Raw genomic sequence first — 21,214 nt, 5'->3', positions numbered from 1 at the left:
TGCTTTTTCACTCTCCCAAACACTAATTAAACCCGCTAAGCATGTATGGCTATTTATATACATGATATGTATAGAAGCAAGGTCACCTAGTTTTGAAATGTATTTTTTAAAACTGTTTTATCTTTACGTAAACTATACGTCTAATGAATACATATCACAGACGTTATCATGGATCATTTCTGATTAAATTACTGTGAAACCTATATCATTCATGTGAATCATTTTATTTTACCCGATCTGTTTACGTGCTATGTTATTCGGCGTATTAAACGATTGTTATTATTGACAATAAATATTGGTCTAACCAAACGATTGGCACCTAACCCATACCTTTTTACAATTGGTCTCAATACCCGGTGATTCACAGTTTATTTCAATGTAGATACGCTTTACGTAGTTACAACACGGTAACATGGCAAGGAAAGAAATATTCAGTAAAATACAATGTTCGTACTAGCGTTGTTTAAACCGGAAAATTTAAAAGTTCAAAAACGGCTACTACCGGTAGTGATTTTGCTATACAATGTATATGATTACTGTTAATATATCAAACTCATTCGAGTAGTTTTTAAGTGTCTTGATAAATCGTGAATTATAAAAAAGAAACAAAAAAAAACTCCCAGGTACCACAGAGTTAATATTTTAGCAAGATGCACAAGTTGGCATTGGCATCTGTCTACGTGCCAAGTTTTGATCAAATGTATCGAGACGTTGTTGTGTTAACTAGTCCTTAAACAAAAGAACTATTATAAAAATAAACAAGGGGACAAAGTTCCTAGTGTAATAATTCTTGTAAGATGCACAAATTCCCTTCGCTCTCTACTGGTATTTATGTTTCAAGTTTCAAACAAACTCTACAAGTAGTTCTTGATTCCTGCTACGGACAACATTTGAATGAAGAAAAAGAAGAATGAAAATAATATAGTTGAAAATACAGTATGTTTCGTTTTCAGTCGCAAGGGAGACTTATCAATCCTATTTTATTTCAAAATAATGAGCAAGATATTTGTTGTATTCCTTGGGATGAGTGTGAGTTGTACAGAAACACAAAGTTTTGGTTACATGTTTACTGTGTGAAGTCCGATTAACAAGTGCTATTAAATTGTTCAGCATCAGTATAATATATAATAAATAATACATGCAAAAATGTTGATGATTAAAGGGAAGTAATGCAATTTAACTCATTGTATATTGTAGTGTATGAGTAGTGTATATATTACAACACTATTGTAAACGTATTGGTTTATCAAACTTTATTCCAATACTCTGTTCAACTATTATTTACCATTTGTTGACAATATTAATAAGGTTAATTGATTTAATACTTTGATATGGTTGAAAAATTATTTACATTAAGATAAAACATAAAGTGTAGCACATCATAGACAGAGCAGGGAGCTACAAATATTAAAACTTGTAATGTACATCAATCAAAATGTTGCACAAACATAATAATAATACAAAAATAAAATATCTGATTTCTGTTTTCAGAATTATGTATTGATTTTATATTTATCAATATTATTTACATATTATTTCACACAAAAAATCTACAATGAGGTTAACATTTTTTAAACAAATACATACAATGGTCAAATCAATTTAATAGCTTGTTTCTGTAGCTTTTTGCATAAATATTAATGGTGTTAATGAAAACAAATCAATCTCCCATTCTCAAATATAAAGATATAATTTCGTTTACATCACTCAATACCGCGAAAGCAAAACTTTAAGCACTGTTTATAGGAGAATAAATTCTATATACAATACAATACAATAGTTGTTTATTTCGCATAAAAAACTTACAAAGTTTACAGCGATAACAAACAGGATTGTAGTAAAAGTATAACATTTTCAGAGGAGAACGAAGTGTGGTATTAACATTTAGCATGTGTAAGATACAATGCATTTTAGAAAGTAAAATAACTTTTGTACAAAAAACCAAGTCAAGTTCTTCTTTTCATTGCAAAATATATGTATTTCAAAATACCGATTAATGCCGGTCTTGATATTAAAGACATTAATTTTTCAAATTTGTGTAAAGAAGGCAATCTACAATAATAAGACTTAAAATATTTCAAACATAAATCTCTATATGCTGGACATACTTATAAAAAATGATACTCTGATTCTATAACTTGCATATTACAATACACACACACTCTTTGTTCTTCAGGGGTATTATTGTATCCCCCTGTTTCAATGGCTAAATTATGAGCAGACAAATTTGATAAATTTCGTTAAGGCGATTCTATATTTCAAAATATTAATGTTATCAAAGTATGGTTTTAATATAAATAGACCTTAATTTTCGAGAATTGTTGATATCTGAGTACCAATGTTGGTAATACATGTCTAATAATCTTTGTTTTATGACAAGAAAACACTTAAGAAATAAAATTTACCAATTGTACAATATTTAATATACATTAACTCCTAATGCATAACAGTCCTGTTGCATATTTGAAATATTTTATTTATTGAGACGATAATTACCTTTGTTTAGTGATAACGCTTTGTCTTGCGTAACGAGCCGCCACTGCGCAAACCTTAATTTCATTGCACTGTCTCTGTGTTACATTCTACTATAGCTCAGTTGTAGACTCAAGGACAAAATATTCGTGCTGTGTTTCTGTTTTCTCAACCGTGATCTCGCTATTGTCTTTTTCTCGCATCATCACTACTGCATAGTCGTATGGAGCATAATAAGAATGTTGGACTCCAGAACTAAATAAGTGTAAACCTCATAGATGTTCACACCCTCTGCATTTATTAATGAATTGATTCCAGCGTCACCAGGGTGTTTTTTCCTTTTGTTAACGATTTATGTTACATTTTTCGCCTTAGCATATTCGGTATTTGTATATGTTTGTTCTTGCGCATCCCTATGTTCGTCAGCTTTTGGAATTTGAGCTATCAATCAAGAAAGGTTAATTTGCGAATAATTATCGTTTTGATCTTCTTGGTCTGCCGTTGGACGAACATGATTCATTTGCGCATGGTTGAATGTCTCGTCGCGACTTTCTTCTGTTTTGCCTTTATGTTTGTTAGAACAAGAGTCACCCAAGTTGTTAGTGGTTGCATCTTTGTCTTCAGGTTCAAATGACTTACCGTTTGTGATATTGGGCATGTGCGAGTAAGTATTGTCAAACAAGGTATCTTTAGCATTAGGAATATGTGAGTTCGTCGAATCAGCAGTTAGAGATCAGTCAATGTGGTTGTACGTGTTATCTTGCCTTTCGTTGGTAACAGGAAAGTGTAGCCGCAATGTGTTGTATTCGCCATCCATCATATCGGCTTTCATAGACTCATCAGGTTTACCAAATCCACTGTCTTTGGAGGAAGTCGGCACGTTTTCTGCAGAAGGTGAACCAAGTGTGTCATAAGCTGGGTTAGAATCGATATCATTGTTATATTTGGTGTAGGTGGTTTCCGTATCATCACTTACATGACGCCGTGTTCTTTTCCTGAAACAGTTGAAAACATTTACATTATAAGAAATGTTGTTAATGTTCATTTTGTACTGTGCATACACAAATACATTTGGATTAAAAAAATAAACTGTGTTATGAGGTTTTATCTAAATTAACAACAGAAAAAATCATAACTACTAAACATAAACTCCATTGTTAAAATGAGGATCGGAAATCAGTCATCCAATTATTTGGTTAATAAGTCAAGTATTATCGAAATCATAGTTTTACCTAAACAATATTACCAGTCCAATTGTTAGCAAGACTATAAGGACAATTCCGCCAATAGAACCGGCTACGACAGACACTTGGGCTGACTCTGAAATAGATCAAATATAATGAATATAGTTTTGATAAAAAGTGAAAATCCTTATTCATTTATAAGTCTAACCAACCAAACATAAACCGAACCGATAGTGTACATGTGTATCGATGTGTTACATCCCCATAAGGTGGACGAAATTGTTGCTGGACCCATAATTATGTTATTTATTGTTTTTCGGTGACATTTATAAAATACTCCCAATACTATGAAACTGAACAAATTAATTAATATTTGAAATGTGTAACACCATAAGAACAGTACTTTAGTCTCGGTTTCAAACAACACATTTAAAAAACTCACTGAATTGAGTTCACGTTTGTATTGTGATCTCAAAATAATACATGTAAGAATCTAGTATTCTAAATTCCAATATAATTCTTAGTAATGCCATTGATTGTGCATTAAACAATTGATCATAACTTCTACTTAAGTACAGTTACTGTTTCAAAACTGTTCTTCTTAATTACTACGAAATGACCAATACATGAAGTCTTAAAAAAATAATATTTAGTTTTAAATCTATGCAAGGTTGTTATGTGTTAAACTAGCAATCTTTAATGGGGGTCTTACTTTTAGGTACATCCAATAATGGACTCAAAGTTGATTCTTCGGACTGTGTTGATGGTTCTGCTTCAGTGGTTGACAATGAGATGGTCGGAGACGTAATAGCTCTTGTTGATCCATAAGTCGACGAGTAAAAAGTTATTTCTGCAATATCGTTAATGGGCATAATAAACCCACACATGGAAAAGCAATATTTCTATAAATAAGGGCGTTTATCATATGCTATACAGTGGTCTTTGGAAATATTTTATCAAGTAAGCTTGATATTTCACTGTTCATGAAAATATGTTGTTTCGCTCAGCTTTGTGCATATAAGGGTTTACATCAGGACCTAGTTTCTCAAAATACTTATGTAGACATTCAATCACTAACCTAACAGATTTTACGAATTTCGTGTCTAGAGCATGGTACAAAACATAAAATGTTTATACTCTGTTAGAATAAAAATTCTCTTGATTTGTGTTAGTATAAACGTTTGGTTGATTATATAAATATACGTTTTTAGAATAATAAATGGAGTACCCAATCGAAAATTATTAGTTGTTCTTTAGTTTTTCTTATTAAATGACATTCTTAAGATGGAAAACATGACGTTTATTAAAAAAATATATAAAAAAAAATATGAGATGAAATAACCAGAAAAAAACCCTCTTCGGCTTACATTATACACATTTACAGGATTGAAGTAAGTTGTACTCGGTTGAATCAATAATTTAAAACAGTTGTCAAACATGCCCTCGTTAAGCTGAGCAGGTGCATGTGTACTTTTAACTGCATCCTTCAATTGCATGTTATGTACCCGTAAACAGGTTCTTCGTTATTGTTTCTGGTCTTGTACCCTGTAGTTTTTTTGCACATCTAAATTTTAGGCCTGTTTATTTGTCCGTATCAAACGTCTTTGCGAAAATAAATAAAAGTTACGTTTACTAACAGTCACGAGTGGTGAACCTTGTGTTGCTCTCTCGTTGTAATATATTGCGATCTTACACTGAGACATATATTTCTTCATTTCATATATGCTTCTGTGCAATATCGTTTTTTCTGCTGTTTTTTTATCTGCTGTATATACATCAAGTTTGATTTTTTTTCACTGCTCTTAAAACAATTGCATATCAATTTGCAAAAGTAATATTTTCATGCAGAGTGCACCGAAAGAGAAAATAGTTGAGTAGGTTCAGTGAAAAATATTCAATAAGGAAGACAACAGTAAAAGGATAAGGATTATATGGAGTATTTCGTTCAGTTATAAGTGGATCCCATAATGATTTATTTCAAGGTCCCTGAATAGAAACCATCATGTTTGTTCCGTTGCAGAGGCAAAGAAGCACTAAGGTGTGGATCAAAATATCGACTTCCTGGCTGAGAGGCTGACACCTATGCGATTCCATCATACCAATCGCAATTGGGTATTATTAAATAAGAGAAACTTACCGTTCGCACAGGGTTGGGCTTGATAACCGGCCTTGCATTCGCAGATATAACATATAATGTCATTTTGACATATATAAAGGGCACATTTGCCTGTAAAAATAAGACAATTACATTCTTTTCAAAGGGTTTCATTCAATTATCTAAATGGAACCTGTTTTAAGATCTAAATTGCAAAACAAATAAGGATAAAGATGTATCTTTTTAAACTTATTTTTATACAATTAAACCAGTTTTGTGTAATGATGACGACACATTATAACAAGCAAAAGATGTTTATAAAACATTATGCCCCGTGAGTGCCGCATTGTCAGCACCATTTGCTATAATGAATAACAGCATTTAAAAAATAAAATGCTTTGACAACGGCCTTGACTTTGACCTACTTATAACAAAATAATTGGCGTTATCTGCTAGTCAAGGACACGTTTCTTTGTCCTGCGCCCAACAGTTCTCGAGTGATTATGCGAATAGCTGACCCCCAAACAATAGGCGTCATATACTGGTCAAAGGCAACCAGCTGGAGTGAAATATTAGTTCTACACGAAACCGTTCTCTTTTATGCCGACAAAGCTGAAGAAAACGTATACTGTGGCCTTGGCCGTTGAAGGGCAATGCACCGATGGAGTTGAACAGTCCTATGTCAAATTGTTTTTGAGTTACTGTGCAGACAAAACATAGTCGACAGACCGATAAAAAAACAGACATACCGACTAAGCCTATCTCAAACCGATCGACACATAACTATTTTCAAACTATCATTAAATTGAAATAAGTTTGATACAATTTTCAAAACTATTCGTGTCTACTTTCTGACAAATCATATTTTAAAACTTCATATCATTTTGTTTCATGTTATTCGGCTGGTACAAAACATGCAGTCATCATGAGACGTGTCCGATACATAAAACTTGTATTGCAACACGAACGAATCATTTAAATCACTTACTGCAATGTGGAAATGTCCGGCATGAAACTGCGAGTGTAGCGTCTATAAAAGAAACAGTAATCATTGTAAAATAATGCTTTCGAACTGCGCCGAGCATTAGAAAATATGCAGATGCCGAATTACATTTCTGATGGTAAGAATATTGGCATATTTCAAATATTTCCGGTGCGCCGGGAAAATCCGACCCGAGGGCACGTACCGGAGCGTCGTTATCCGCTACACAGCATACCCCAAGGTCAAATTGTCTCATTCGTGCCGATCACGCTAGGGCGATACTTTCATGTCATACCTTTAACTTTCAATTTTTAATAACGTTTTTATTACGTCATGACGCGCAGTAATTTGAAAATGGGGGGGGGGGATAAAAATCAGAAATAGAAATAATTGTAATGCAATTAATAAAACTATTCGAGAATTCTTTCTGACAAATGATATTTTAAATTATAATTCGTTCTGTTTCATGTTATTGGTCTTGTACAAAACATGCAGTTATCATGGGACCTGTCTGATATATAAGACGTGTTATGAAACACGAACGAATCATTTAAATCACTTACTGCAATGTGGAAATGTCCGGCATGAAACTGCGAGTGTAGTGCCTATAAAAGAAACAGTAATCAATGTAAAATAAGGCTTTCGAACTGCGCCGAGCAAAAAATAATATTCAGATGCCGAATTACATTCCTGATTGTTAGAATATTAGCATATATCAAATATTTCCGGTGTGAGTGGGACAATACGTCCCGAGGGGACATGCAGGAGCCTTGTTATCCGCTACACAAAATACCCCAAGGTCAAACTGTCTCATCCGTACAGAGCATATAAGATCAATAATTTATTGTCACACCTTTAACTGTCAAATTTGACGCTTTGACGCGCAGTGATTTGAAGGAAGAGGGGATAAAAATCAATAAAGTGAAATTAGTGAGAATAAATTAACGAAATTACTCGAGAATACTTTCTGACAAATCATATTTTAAATTATAATTTGTTCTGTTTCATGTTATTAGTCTGGTAAAAAACATGCAGTAATCATGGGACGTGTCCGATATATAAAAGTTAAAGACGAATGAATCATTTGAAACACTTACTGCAATGTGAAATTGACCAGCATGGAAATGCAAGTGTAGTGTCTATAAAACAAACAGTAATCAATGTAATATAAGGCTTTCGAACTGCACAGAGTATTAAGAAATATGCAGATGTCGAATAACATTTCTGATGGTCATAATATTAGCATATTTCAAATATTTCCGGTGCGGGTCGGAAAATACGGACTGAGAGCATGTGCCGGGCCCTCGATATCCACTGCACAGCTTAACCCAAGGTCAAAATGTCTTATCAAATATTTTTGCTTTTTGAGGATATCCATTTATTTGTATCAAAACAGGGAATGCCAAGATTCTGAATGTCAAAATAATACGAACATCATTTTTATAACATAATTTGATTGTTTGGACGAAAACGTCGTAACAAGCAGTACTGAAAAATCAACGTGCACAGGAGTTATGGCGTCAACGGACACTTTGTTCTTTTCTTTAATACTGCTATCTGACTAGTTAAGCTTTAATTTAGATGGAGATGTTCCTAGTTCACCATAATATAATGTATTTATTGCACAGTTGATAAGATTTTCTAGAATATGTACAGATGTCAAAAAATTCAGCTCTCGCAGTTAACTTTTGAATTTTTGAAAAAAATCTAAAACAGAGTTTCAGATATTAAAAATTTAGGAAAAAATTTCAAAATTTGTTGCTGGTCATTATAATCTTATATCAAAGTACAATATTTGTCTTAATTCGATGATTGCTAATAGTATTGCTCATCCCGATTAATAATGGTGATGGTTTAAACAAAATTCGTAAAATTAAAATGTTTCGAGCAGATAGTTGGGCAGATAGACTTAATGAATTACTTTATTTTTTATTAAAACCGTGGCTATAAAGGTAAAACTTTAAAGAGTACTTGCCTTCTAGTTTTCGAAGATGAATTCCTGAAACAATATATAGAGTTGAATATAGCATCCTTACAAAACTAAGCTTTAATTCCTATGATTTTATGAAAATTTAGCAAATTCATGTTATCTTTAAAACCTTCTTTGGCTGACTCGGAGTTTTATTGTCATTTTCTACAAATATTTTACATAGGTAATCATTTGGAAAAAAAGATTAGCTAATATTTGTGGCTTTTATTTTTTATAATGTTTTCTTTATTTGTTCCCAGTTTTATAACAATGATGCTTTTTATTATGAAACTCTATGATCACACAGTTTTAAACCTTTTATTTTATAAGGTAGACTATGTGTGAAGCTCATAGTTTCAAACAATGACTGCATCGTAACTTTGAAAAGGTTTTACATTAGGTGCTCAGAATTGTATTCCTCCGTCTACAAATAGAGTTGGGATCTCTAATCATAGAAGTTTTATTATTAAGTTTCCTCAAGTTAATGCATACCTTGATAAGATTAACCTTTTACGTTTTTCTTTTATTTAGGATTGTTGGGATAAAAATGAGGTTTGTGCACTTAAACTGGTTTACCCTCCCCCGTAAATTTACATCTTACTGACCGTTCCAAGGCGGTACCTAACATTCCTTGATACACATACACAGCTGTTTTATATATAGTATGTATGCATTGTACTGTGGAGTTTTGTGCTGTTCTTTCTTGTTTCCTGTTTGTGATTTTATTTTTTGTTTTTGTGTTCTATGTCTTTGGCGTTTTCCCAGTGCCATTAAACCGGGTTTATGTTTAAACTTTTTGCTAGTAAGCTTTTCTCTGTAGATTTTCACATAAGTATTAAAAATGTACATGTCTGGCGACGTTTTGCATTCATTTTAATAAACACATATCTAAATTGATTTATTTTATTTAATTTTAAAAACAGATAAAGACAGCATTTATGACATGAGACAGTTATTGATGATCCTTTAAGAATTTAACCAAAATAATAGTAAAACGTCGTTATATTACATTTGAAAGGCCATGAAATCGGTAAAACGTATCTCTACGCATGTACGTCAAATGTTGTTTGACCATATGGTTTACATTACCAGGCAGGTAAACAATGGTAGCAGTTAAGAATATAACTAGTATCGAAAGTGGCTGCAGGGTTTCGACTCGACAATAAATCAACAACTCATAACTGTTTTTTTTCACGATACTGGTTTTCAAAAAGTCTTCTTGTGCATAAATGCGTTCAAAATATGTTCGTCGAATTGTTTAAAAGAAGAAGAGTTTATGGAACTTGTAGCAAATGCATTCCAGAATGCTTTTCAATAGATAATTCAAAATTATTTTTATGTACGTCAAAATGTTGCTAGAAGAAAGGCGCTTAAATTCTCACAGAAAAACAAGATTTATCCGATCCAGATATTTTTATTGTGCTGTGTGTCGGCCACTTTATAACAGCCAATAATTTACGATTTCAGTAAAGAATACATATTACTTAAATGTCATTAGAAAATATATGTATGCCTCCAGTGTCTTCCATTAAATGTGTCAAAAATAAAACTTTTTTAAAGACCATATGCTCATCACTGAGAAAAATATCAAGTGATACGGTCGGTGGTCTAAGAAACAGGTTCTTTTATTTTGAAACTTACAAGTTTAACTTCATGTGTGCTCTTTTTTCTAAACTACCTCTGTGTACGTGATCATTTGATTACTCCAACTGAAGAATTTGTGTTCTTTAATTTTATATTAACATTTTCATGTTAATGCTGTTGAACTAACTAATAAAATGATAATAATAAATGAAGTTTAGCTTATATTCTTGTGTTATAAAAAGCGCATTTGAAAAATACTAATATATTATTAAGCATAGTCAATGCTATTAAGTAGCCAATATCTATATTGTGTATAAAGAATGGTACCTTTCTTGACAAAATCCATAAGGATCAGAATCATTATTAAAACCCTCATTTCCAAACACAAATAAATCCCTAAACCGCGTTTATGTAGCGCACCTGTCCTGTAATAAATTCGCGTTAGTCTTGATTTGGAAGGTAGGCGGAAGTTTTTGTGTTTTTTAATTGTAACTTATTATTGAATTTATTTCCTTCTTCAACACCTTGTTTACGTTTATTTACCATGTATACACCACTTCGCTTAAAATGTAAATGTCGGTTTATACTAATTTGATTTAGCTCGGTGAATATATGTTACTTGTTTGATTACTGTGAATTTGATACAGTTTTTGTTTTGATGGTCTGCTCTGCATATCATTTAAATATAGGGTGCGCGACGTGTATGTATATTTATGTATAAATTGATCAACAAAGGAATAACCAGACAAGGACAAATGATATTTTGAGGATATATTGAATTTACATTTTTAAAAGCAATGATATGTCAGAAATAAATAATGAACATTTAAGAGCCATATATATATAAATATGTTGACACATATCATCTAAGATCGTTAGTTAAGTTTAAACTTATCTATTTTAGAAGGATTTCAAAACAAGTTATTATAGCATTAATTCGATGTTATGCTCATTTATACATAGAAGCAGTAACAATCAGTCCAGTTGAGTACTAATGACTCAAAGAGTTGACATTTTTCAAAGATTAATTATTATAAGTACAACATCTCAAAAACTAAGAGTCATATGTTTTACCTTTGACTGCGCTAGGTCAATTTATTTCAATACACCCAAAGATTTCAATCGATTCGCAACAGCAGAAAAGATGGTCAGCGGACTACTTTTAAGTAAATATAGTCTAGCTGTTTACGATATCGTGATTTCTTATCAAAATTCTTCGCAGTGATTGACAACAATTGTAAAGAAAAATAAACTGTATACTTATATGCATAGTATGTATAGAAGCATGGCCAAACAGTTTTGAAATGTATTAAAAAACTGATTTATTTTTACGTAAACTGTACTAATGAATACAGAAGACAGACGTAGAAAGGTCATTTCTGATTACATAACTGTGAAATCTATATAATTTATATGAATACTATTATTTTACCTGATCTGTTTACATGCAATGTTATTCGGTTATATGTTATAACGTATGTTATCATTGACAATAAATATTGGTCTAAGCAAAGAATTGGCACGTAAGCCATACCTTTTACTATTGGCCTTAATACCCGGTGATTCACAGTTTATTTCAATGATACACATGCTGCCCGTAGAAACAATACGGTAAGGAAAGAAATATTCAGTAAAATACAATGTTCTTTCTAGCGTTGTTAAAACCTCGAAAATTGAAAAGTTCAAAAACGGCTACTTCCGGTAACGATTTTGTTATACAATGTATATGATTAATGTTAATATATCCAAATCCTTCGGGTAGCTTTTTAAGTGTCATGATAAATCTTGAATTATATAAAAGAAACAAGGACAGAAAACTTTGCGATAAAGTACTACAGTGTTAAAATTCTAGCAGGATACAAAAGTTTGCATTGGTATATATCTATGTTCAAAGTTCTGATCAAATGTCTCGAGCTGTTATTGTGTTAACTAGTGCCTGAAAAAATGTAAAATATAATTGAATAAGGGGAAAGGTCCTAGAGGTTTTATTCTTGTAATGTGCACATCTTCTTATCGGTATCTACTAGTATCTATGTTTTAAGTTTCAAATAAACTCTACAAGTAGTTTTTGTGTCCTGCTACGGACAACATTTGATTGAAGACTTATCAATCATATTGTATTCCAAAATAATGAGCAAGATATTTGTTGCATTCCTTGGGATGGTTGTGAGATGTACAAAGACACAAAGGTTTGGTTACATGATCACTGTGTAAAGTCTGATTAACAAGTGCTATTAAAGTGTACAGCATCAGTATATAATAAATAATACATGCAATAGAGCTTAAGACTAAAGGGAAGTAATGCAATATAATTCACTGTATATTGTAGTGTATGAGTAGTGTATATAATATAACACTATTGTAAACGTATTGGTTTATCAAACTATATTCCAATACTTCAACTATTATTTACCATTTGTGGACAATATGATCAAAGCTTATTGATTTAATACTTATACTGATATGGTTGATATTTTATTTTCATTAAGATTAAACATAAAGTGTACCATAGAAAAAGCAGGGAACTACAAATATTAAAACTTGTCATGTACATCAATCAATAAAATGTTTATCTATAAGAAAACCATTATAGTATCAATATACATGTATTATAATAATAATATACACAAATAATATATCTGATTTCTGTTTTCCAAATAAGTATTGCTTTTATATTTATATATTCTATACATATTATTTTCATTGTTCAAACATTAAAGTCCTACAAAGAGTTGAACTTTTCAAAGTAAGCAAACAAGTGTCAAACAACTTAATGATGTTAATGAGAACAAAACGTGTTATTCACATCAATCTCCTATCCTCTCATATATAGATATATTTCGTGTACAACACTCAATACCGCGAAAGCAATACGTTAAGCACAGTTTGTTAGAGAATAAATTCAATAAACACATAGATATTAAAACTGACCAATTTTACACTATTTAATATGCATTGACCCCTGAAACATAACAATCCAGTTACATGTGTGAAATATACTCGTGTCATTGAGGCTGTAAGTGCCTTTATTTTGTGATATTGCTTTGTCTTGAGTAACGAGCCTACTCTGCGCAAATCTTGTGTTTTGTTGCACTGTGTCTGTGTAACATTTTACTGCAGCGCAGTTGTAGGCTCAAGGACAAAGTATTCATGTTGTGTATCTGTTTCCACAACCGTGAACTCGCTATGGTCTTTCTTTGGCGCTGACACTACTGCAAAGTCGTATGAAGATTGTTTCGAATGTTGTTCTGTATTGGATTCCAGAACAAAATATGTGTGACCATCAGAATTGCTCTCTCCCTCTGCTGTTGTGGTCGAACCCTTTCCATCGTCACTTTCCTGTTTCTTCCCTTTGTCATCGATCTTTGTTACATGTTTTGCCTAAGCATACTCGGCATTTGTACGTGTTGATTCCTGCGCATATACACGATGTTCGTCAGCGTTTAGCATTTGAGCTTTCAATCCAGACATATTAATGTGCAAATAATCATCGTCCTGATCTACTTGGTCACGTTGAACGAACATGATTCATTTGTGTATGGTTGAATGTCTCGTCGAGACTTTCTTTTGTTTTGCCTATACGTCTGCTAGAACAAGAGTCTCCCAAGTGGTTATAGGATGCGTCTTTGTCGTCAAGTTCCAAAGACTTACCATGTGTGACATTGACCATGTGTGAGTAAGTATTGTCGAACAAGACATCTTTTGATTTAGGAATGTGAGAGTACGTCGAATCAACAGTAAAAGATCCGTCAATGTGGTTGTACGTGTTACCTTGCTGTTCTTTGGTAACAGGAAATTGTAGCCGTGATGTGTTGTATTCACCATCCATCATTTCGCCTTCCTTTCTCATCATGTTTACCAAATCCACTATCTTTGGAAGAAGCCGATACGTTGTCGGCAGACGTGGCACAATGTTCATCATAGGCTGGGTTACAATGGATATTATTTCTACACATCGCGCCTTGCTCCCTTGCCTTACGCCTTTTTCTTTTCCTGAAACGATTTAAAAGATTAACATTATAAGACACGTGTTTGATTTCCAAGTTGCTATAATTGTATTTCTTGTGTTGCGTATGAACATTATTGATTAACTGCGTTATGAGGTTTGATCTAAAATAATAATTAGTAAAACAACATAATTCTTAAACTCTTTCATCAGTGTTACAATGAAGTCTTGCTTTGAATATTTTACTTATTTGAGTCAAGTATGACCTAAATAATTGTTTTACTTGAAAAGGATCACCAGTCCAATTATTAACAAGGCAATAAGGACAATTCCGCCAATAGATCCTGCTATGACAGATACGGGGACTGACTCTGAAATAAAACAAATATGATTAAAATACTTTAAATTAATGAAATGAAAATCCTTGTTCTTATTTTTAGTCTAGCCTAACAAAAAACTGAACCGAACTAATAGTGTTCATGTGTACGGACGTATTACATCCTTATAAGGTGGACGAAATTCTTGCAGGACCCGTAATAGCGTTATTTATTGTGTGTTTGGTGACATACATCAAATACACGCACTACAATTAAACGGAATATACATGTATTAATTAATATTTGAAATATGTAACACTTAAGAACAGCATTTTAGTCTCGGTTTCAAACCACAATTCTTAGAACTCACTGAACTAAGTACACGTGTGTTTTGTGATTTAAAAATCAATAAATGTAAGAACCTAGTATTTTAAATTCCAATGTAATTCTTAGTTATGTCATTTATTGTGCATTAAACAATTTATCATAAACAAAAAAGACATTTATTGTTTTATAATTGCTTTCTTAGTACGTTATACTAATAGATGTAGTGTAACGAATTTTGAGATTTAGTTTTAAAGCTATGCTAGGCTGTTTTTTGGTAAACAAGTAATCTTTGAGGTCTTACTTTTATGTATATCCATTAATGGACTTGAAGTTGTGACCTCGGACAGTGTTGATGGTTCGGCTTCCGTGGTTGACGATAAAATGGTGGAAGATGTATTAATTCTTGTTGATCCATTAGTCGACGAATTAAAAGTAAGTTCTACAAAATAGGTAATGTACATGATAAACTGAAGACATGGCAGTAAGAATATTTTTATAAATGAAGAGATGTATTATATGCTTTGCGGTGGTTTATCAAAATTTATCAGAAAAATACAAGCTTGATATTACACTGTCTCTAGAAATAATAGAGAGGATATTTGTTGAATTCAGTGTATGGTCGTATTTTATTTTTGCACTCGTAGCGTACCCGCTTTATTGAAATGGTTGTTGCAATTGAAATAAATTCAGATGAAACCCTTATTCTCTCAACGAAACCGCTTACCACTGTTGTTAGAGATTCTTTAACAAAGGACAAAAGAATATCAAAATAAAATATTCAAGCAATATGGTTGTGTCTTTTCCCAAATTTTAGCAATAATGTATTATAATTGAGAAACTATTAAATTTACGTATGAATGTTAACTTTTATAAATATATATAGGTCAGAACAAAACAATGTTGGTTTCCCTTGGTAGAAACCGACATGTGTGTTCTGTTGCAGCGGCGAAGAAGCCCTTACCAAGGTGTGGATCAAACTCACGACTTCTTTGTAAGAGGTGAACACTCCAGAAAAACTTACCTTTCTCACGATGACAGCCTACGTAACCGGTCTGACATTCGCAGGTAAAACGTATTAGCTTTTGTGTACACACACCGCCATTTTTACATGGAGACAGGATACATGGTACTGGAATAATAATGCAATTTCATTCATAGTTCAGGGTTCTATTTTCTAAACGGAAACTGTTTTAAGATCTTTATTGCAAAAAATATTCAGGATAAAAAAAATTCTATAAAATAAATTATATGTTTATCTAATTAAAACAGTTTCGTTTAATGATGATAATAAAAGTCATTTAAAAAAAACAAAGAGGCGTTTGTAAAATAGTATGTTCCCTGAGCTCCGCCTTGTCAGCAACCTTTGCTAGACTGCATAATTTAATAATAAGATATATTGACAACGACCTGACCTTTGACCTACTGACTTCAAAACGATTGGGGGTTAAGTCAGGGAAGATGGACTTGTAGAATTGTTTTGTTCTATGCCTATCTGTTCTCGAGTTTTCATGCGGAGAAAAAGAATCGTAGGCCGTAACTTCGAAACACTGACCCCAAAACAATATGGGTCATTTACTGGTCAAAGGCAACCAACTGTTATAGAGTTATTGTGCAGACAAAACATGGTATACCGACCGACCGACAGACAGACAGACATACCCTCCAGCAAAACGACTCACTTATTGCTATGTGCAAATTATACTACGTTTCTTCAAAGGGGACATAAAATCATTAAATTGAAATAAGTGTTATGCAATATGAGAACCTGTTCGTGCTCATTTTCGGACAAATCATATTTTAAATTACTATTCCTTCTGTTTAATGTTATTGGTCTTGTACGAAACATGAAGCAATCATATAAGTCGTCCGTTATGAAAAGGTGGTATTCGAAATACGAATGAATCATTTTAACTACTTACTGCACGCTTGAAATGGCCACCATCCTAGTACGAATGTGGTGTCTATAAAAGAAATATTAATTATATAATTCGTCGCGCGATGAAAATATACAGCTGCCGAATTACGTTTCTGATTGTTAGACTACTTTAGGTATTTCCGGCTACACAGCATATAATGTCAAATTGTCCGAAACGTGCCAACATGAAACTTTTATGTCATACCTTTATTTTTCCTTTTATACAAAAAAGACATTGACATTTATACACGTACTTTAATGTGAAGTGATTATTTGCATTCACTGAACTAAATCCATAAAATATATAAAAGTCTTTTTTTAAAACAACATCTGAAATCGGCAACATTTGTGAAATGAGACAGTATTGTGTTGCCCTTAATGCTTTTAATCAAAATAGTTATATAATGACGTTATTTTACATTGAAAGACCTTAAAAACGGCAAACATATCTCAACACGTGTACTAAATACAGTGTATGACAGTATGAATTTAAGTAATAGTATATATTAGGTAGATAAATGATGGTGGCAGTTAAAACCAGTTTGGATTTGTACAATCGATGAAGTCTGGTTTCAACTTGGTTTAAAACATTAAAAACCTAGTAGCTGTTCCTTTCCAATTTACTGTACTGTACTGATTGTTTAACATGAACGATACGTTCTGGTATCAAAGTACGTATAAAAAGTGTTTATGAGATCGTTTAAAAGAAGACTTTATATAATAACTTTTGGCGTGTTGCAAGTTCATTCCAGATTGATTTACAATAACAATTGTACAGAAAAGCAGGATATATTCGAGACAGAGGTTCCAATTTTGAGGAGTGACGGTAACAGCCAATAATTAACGATCTAAGTAGGCAATGCAGTGTACTTAAATTTCCATCCGTTCAAAACAAATAAATTCAGTATTCTTTGTTATTAACCTCAATGATTGATAAATAATCATTTTGAAACGAATTTCCGCGTGTGCATTATTCAGTCTTTACATTACCACCTGTTTTGACGTTTTCGTAAAAACCTGCAACCACGTGCATCTAAAACAATTAATCGTACTTTGTGTCTTCATGATTAAGACATCCTACAGAAACACTAACAGCACTGTATTGATTGCCCATGATATCTTCAGAGATTTTCCGAAAATACTGTCAAGTATATAATGTTCGAATTTTCTTAAAAAGTAAAACTTTTATGAAACCATATGCTAGTTTCTGAAAAATAAAAAACGATGCAGTTGGCAGTCTAAGTCCCAAATTTAAAGTGATTAGACACCAAATGATACATGATTGCAAAAAAAATGTCAAAACTTAGATAAAATAGATATCGCTATGAACATCGCCTACGTACAAGGCATGGAATCTTACCTACTGATGTATCAAATCGCTTACGACACATTTTTCTCCTACCTCAGATAGGTAGATCCAATAATTTTAACATGCTAGAAATTCTTATCTTGCCCACGGGCGAAGATAAAATGCCCGTATGTAACTCCTTTTAAATGGTCACCACATTGTAATTACCTCCCTTGTTGAAGACTGTCGTCTATAGCATCATGGCCATCTTGTCTTGTAGCAATATTTAGAACGCTAATTAAGTATTTCTCGCTTCAAATGTCACCATAAAACAGTTTTCACGCACCTTTCAAGAAATAATGCTTCACTCTCCTTAGAGCTATTTAAATACCGATTTGACTATTAACATAATCTGAATCACTGCGCGCATATCCATGACAACCACGAATTATCGCATGTCCATACGCATTTATTTTCTCTAAGCACAAAAGAGAACCAGCAAAGAATACATTTTTTACTGAATTTTGTTTAACTGAGGTGGGAGAAAAAACATCTACCATAGCCGCTCGTGTAGGATAGGTTCATTCCGACCCCCGCGCAGGGTGTTTTACGGAAACTCGGTAAACCTCGTTTACGCAAAACACCCTACGCTCGGGTCGGAATGAACATATCTTACACTCTCGGCCATGGAAGATACTTATAATCGTTCGCAGTTTTTACGTATTTCTTCCAAATCAAAATTGCTGGGTATATCTATCAAGTTAGTTTAAACATAATGGTGGAATATTTGTCATCACATTGTTTTCACATGCTTAATATACACACATTATTGCTACCAAAAAGGACGCACAGTGTAGTGAAGTGGAAAACTGCTGCAAAACAACGTAGATACATTATCAGACTCATTAACATCTGTTACGTTATTGATCTATGGAAATGTTTAAAAGATATTACCACTGCTGAAAATGTCGCTAATTGAAACGATCACGTTACTTGCAAGCCACTAGAATACAGACTTTTCGCGCTATTTTAAACGAGGAAGCTCATGATCGATACGTTTATTCTTTAACTCGTGTACTATGTATAATTGGTCAAATACTAGCTTGTATTGACAATTATTGGCTTGTTTCGAGAAAATACTGTAGTTACCGAATTTGGAACCATCTGGTGCCTAGTCCATTTAAGAACGGGGTTTTAATGTTGAAAAATGCAAAGTTGTACTTGAAGTGTGCTCTTTTTATAAACATTATCTGTGTATGTTATCATTTGCTTACCCACACTGAATAATACGTCTTCTGTAATTATATTTTTAACATCCTCATTCTCATTTCAAAGTTGTTGAACACAATGGGACATTTTCTCTAGTCATATTTGAAATAATAATAATAATAATAATAATAATAATAATAATAATAATAATAATGATAATAATAATAATAATAATAATAATAATAATAATAATAATAATAATGAACAACAACAACAACAACTATACTATTACTACTACTACTACTACTTCTACTACTACTACTACTACTACTACTACTACTACTACTAATAATAATAATAATGATAATAATAATAATGAAAACAATAATGCAAATAATAATAATGATAATAATAATAATAATAATAATAATAATAATAATAATAAAATAATAATAATAATAATAACTCAGTTTTGTTGCTATTATTGTGAAATAAAAAGTGGATTTGGTTCTTGTGTTTCTGCTTAGGTTTCAAAAGTTAATGAAATTGGTTCTAGATATTTTTCTTTGCCAACGTTGATTCAGGCCAATATGTTATTCCGATATAAATATATGTATACTCGTCTTTAATAGGCTTCGCCGTCCGACTATGTAGATCAATTTTTTTTATCGAAATACATTACATAGACCTGATAATCGATAACGAAAATTCTGAAAATGAATAAGTCTTAATAAACTCAGTGATAAATAACACACAATACACTTTCACCGTTGAAAAATACTCATTACTTATAATAGTCCGTACAAATAAGTATCCGATATCTATATTGTGTATGAATAATGATACCTTTCTTGACATAATCCATAAGGATCAACGTCATTATCAGAACCCTCATTTTCCAACACATTTTAATCCCTTATAACAAGGAAGTTAACATCTCGTCTGTGTTGCGCTCCTGAGTTTAAGTTGCGTAAGACATGCGGAAAATATATCATATATATACAGAGCCTCTTTATCGGTATTGCTTGAGACATGCTTATCTTTTAAGTGTGTTATGTACTTGAATTCATTTTATTCTTTAAAGCTGCACTGCAGATTGATGGTTTGACATTCTTTGTAGTTTTTGTCTCAGAACCAGCTGATTTTGGTATCAATGCCTTCAATTCAATAAGAAAACTCACAATAAAACAGATCTCAGTTGTTTGGAAAACTGCCGAAAATTTAATATTTTCCCTTAAAGCGTTAGTAACGCTTTTAGCATAAAACATCAATTTTCGAACGTATATATGAAAAACTTCGGTCTGATCTTTTTCAGCAGTCTTGTATCACAGGTTTCCAGATATTTACCCAAAATTGGCTCATTCCAAGACAAAAAATAAAAAAAAGTTGTCAAAACAGTCAATCTGTGAGAGGGCAGCTTTAAAACGGTGTTTACAATTATTATTCATGTATACAGCATTTCGATCGTCATATTTATAGTAGTTTACACTGATTATTTTAGCTCGTTATGTATATTTATATATGAATCGTTTAATACTTTTAAATTTTTCATATAAACTAAATTAATTTTCTTTGTACAACTGTTAAACGTAAATGGTGTTGATATTCTAACTCCCTTTTTCTACTTCTTGGTGGATAAAAAACGATTTGGGTACTTTATAATAAATAAATACGAATAGATCTAAAATGGCAATAATTTCCATAGCTAAATCAAATATGCAGTCATTTTATTATTTGCATAAAACGAGTTGAAATGAATGGAAAATAAACACTATTGCCAATATGCTATTGTATATATTGACCCCAAACTAAGCCTCTGTGGCCGGCCCGTTCAAAACACTTTGCACTAAAAACTCTGTTCAGCCTACATATACCAGGCGCAATAACTTTGGCACTTATTTACAGTATACGCCAGTTTAATGGGCG

General features: G+C 32.3%; 1 protein-coding gene and 1 long non-coding RNA gene across 2 annotated transcripts in view; both read right to left on the bottom strand.

The window, feature by feature from the left end:
- Window positions 1–2,024: 2,024 nt before the first annotated feature.
- Window positions 2,025–21,214, bottom strand: part of LOC128237779 (uncharacterized) — a 30,360-nt gene continuing 11,170 nt past the window's right edge. Inside the window, exons 3-6 of the mRNA XM_052953365.1 lie at window positions 5,794–5,883; window positions 4,369–4,506; window positions 3,705–3,792; window positions 2,025–3,467 (exon numbers count right to left, since the gene is read on the bottom strand). Coding sequence (XP_052809325.1) covers window positions 3,206–3,467; window positions 3,705–3,792; window positions 4,369–4,506; window positions 5,794–5,883 — 578 coding nt within the window. The 3' untranslated portion in view covers window positions 2,025–3,205. The remainder of the gene's footprint in view (window positions 3,468–3,704; window positions 3,793–4,368; window positions 4,507–5,793; window positions 5,884–21,214) is intronic.
- On the bottom strand, window positions 6,744–10,800 carry LOC128237337 (uncharacterized). Its single transcript, XR_008261578.1, has 3 exons — window positions 10,614–10,800; window positions 7,831–7,872; window positions 6,744–6,781 (listed from the first exon to the last, which is right to left on the bottom strand). It is a non-coding gene; the product is annotated as an uncharacterized LOC128237337 (long non-coding RNA).

This window comes from Mya arenaria, chromosome 6 (genome assembly GCF_026914265.1).
Source record: "Mya arenaria isolate MELC-2E11 chromosome 6, ASM2691426v1".
In the NCBI taxonomy this organism is placed as follows: domain Eukaryota; kingdom Metazoa; phylum Mollusca; class Bivalvia; order Myida; family Myidae; genus Mya; species Mya arenaria.
Note: the sequence above shows the minus strand (reverse complement) of the source record. Positions and strands in the feature narration are given on the sequence as shown.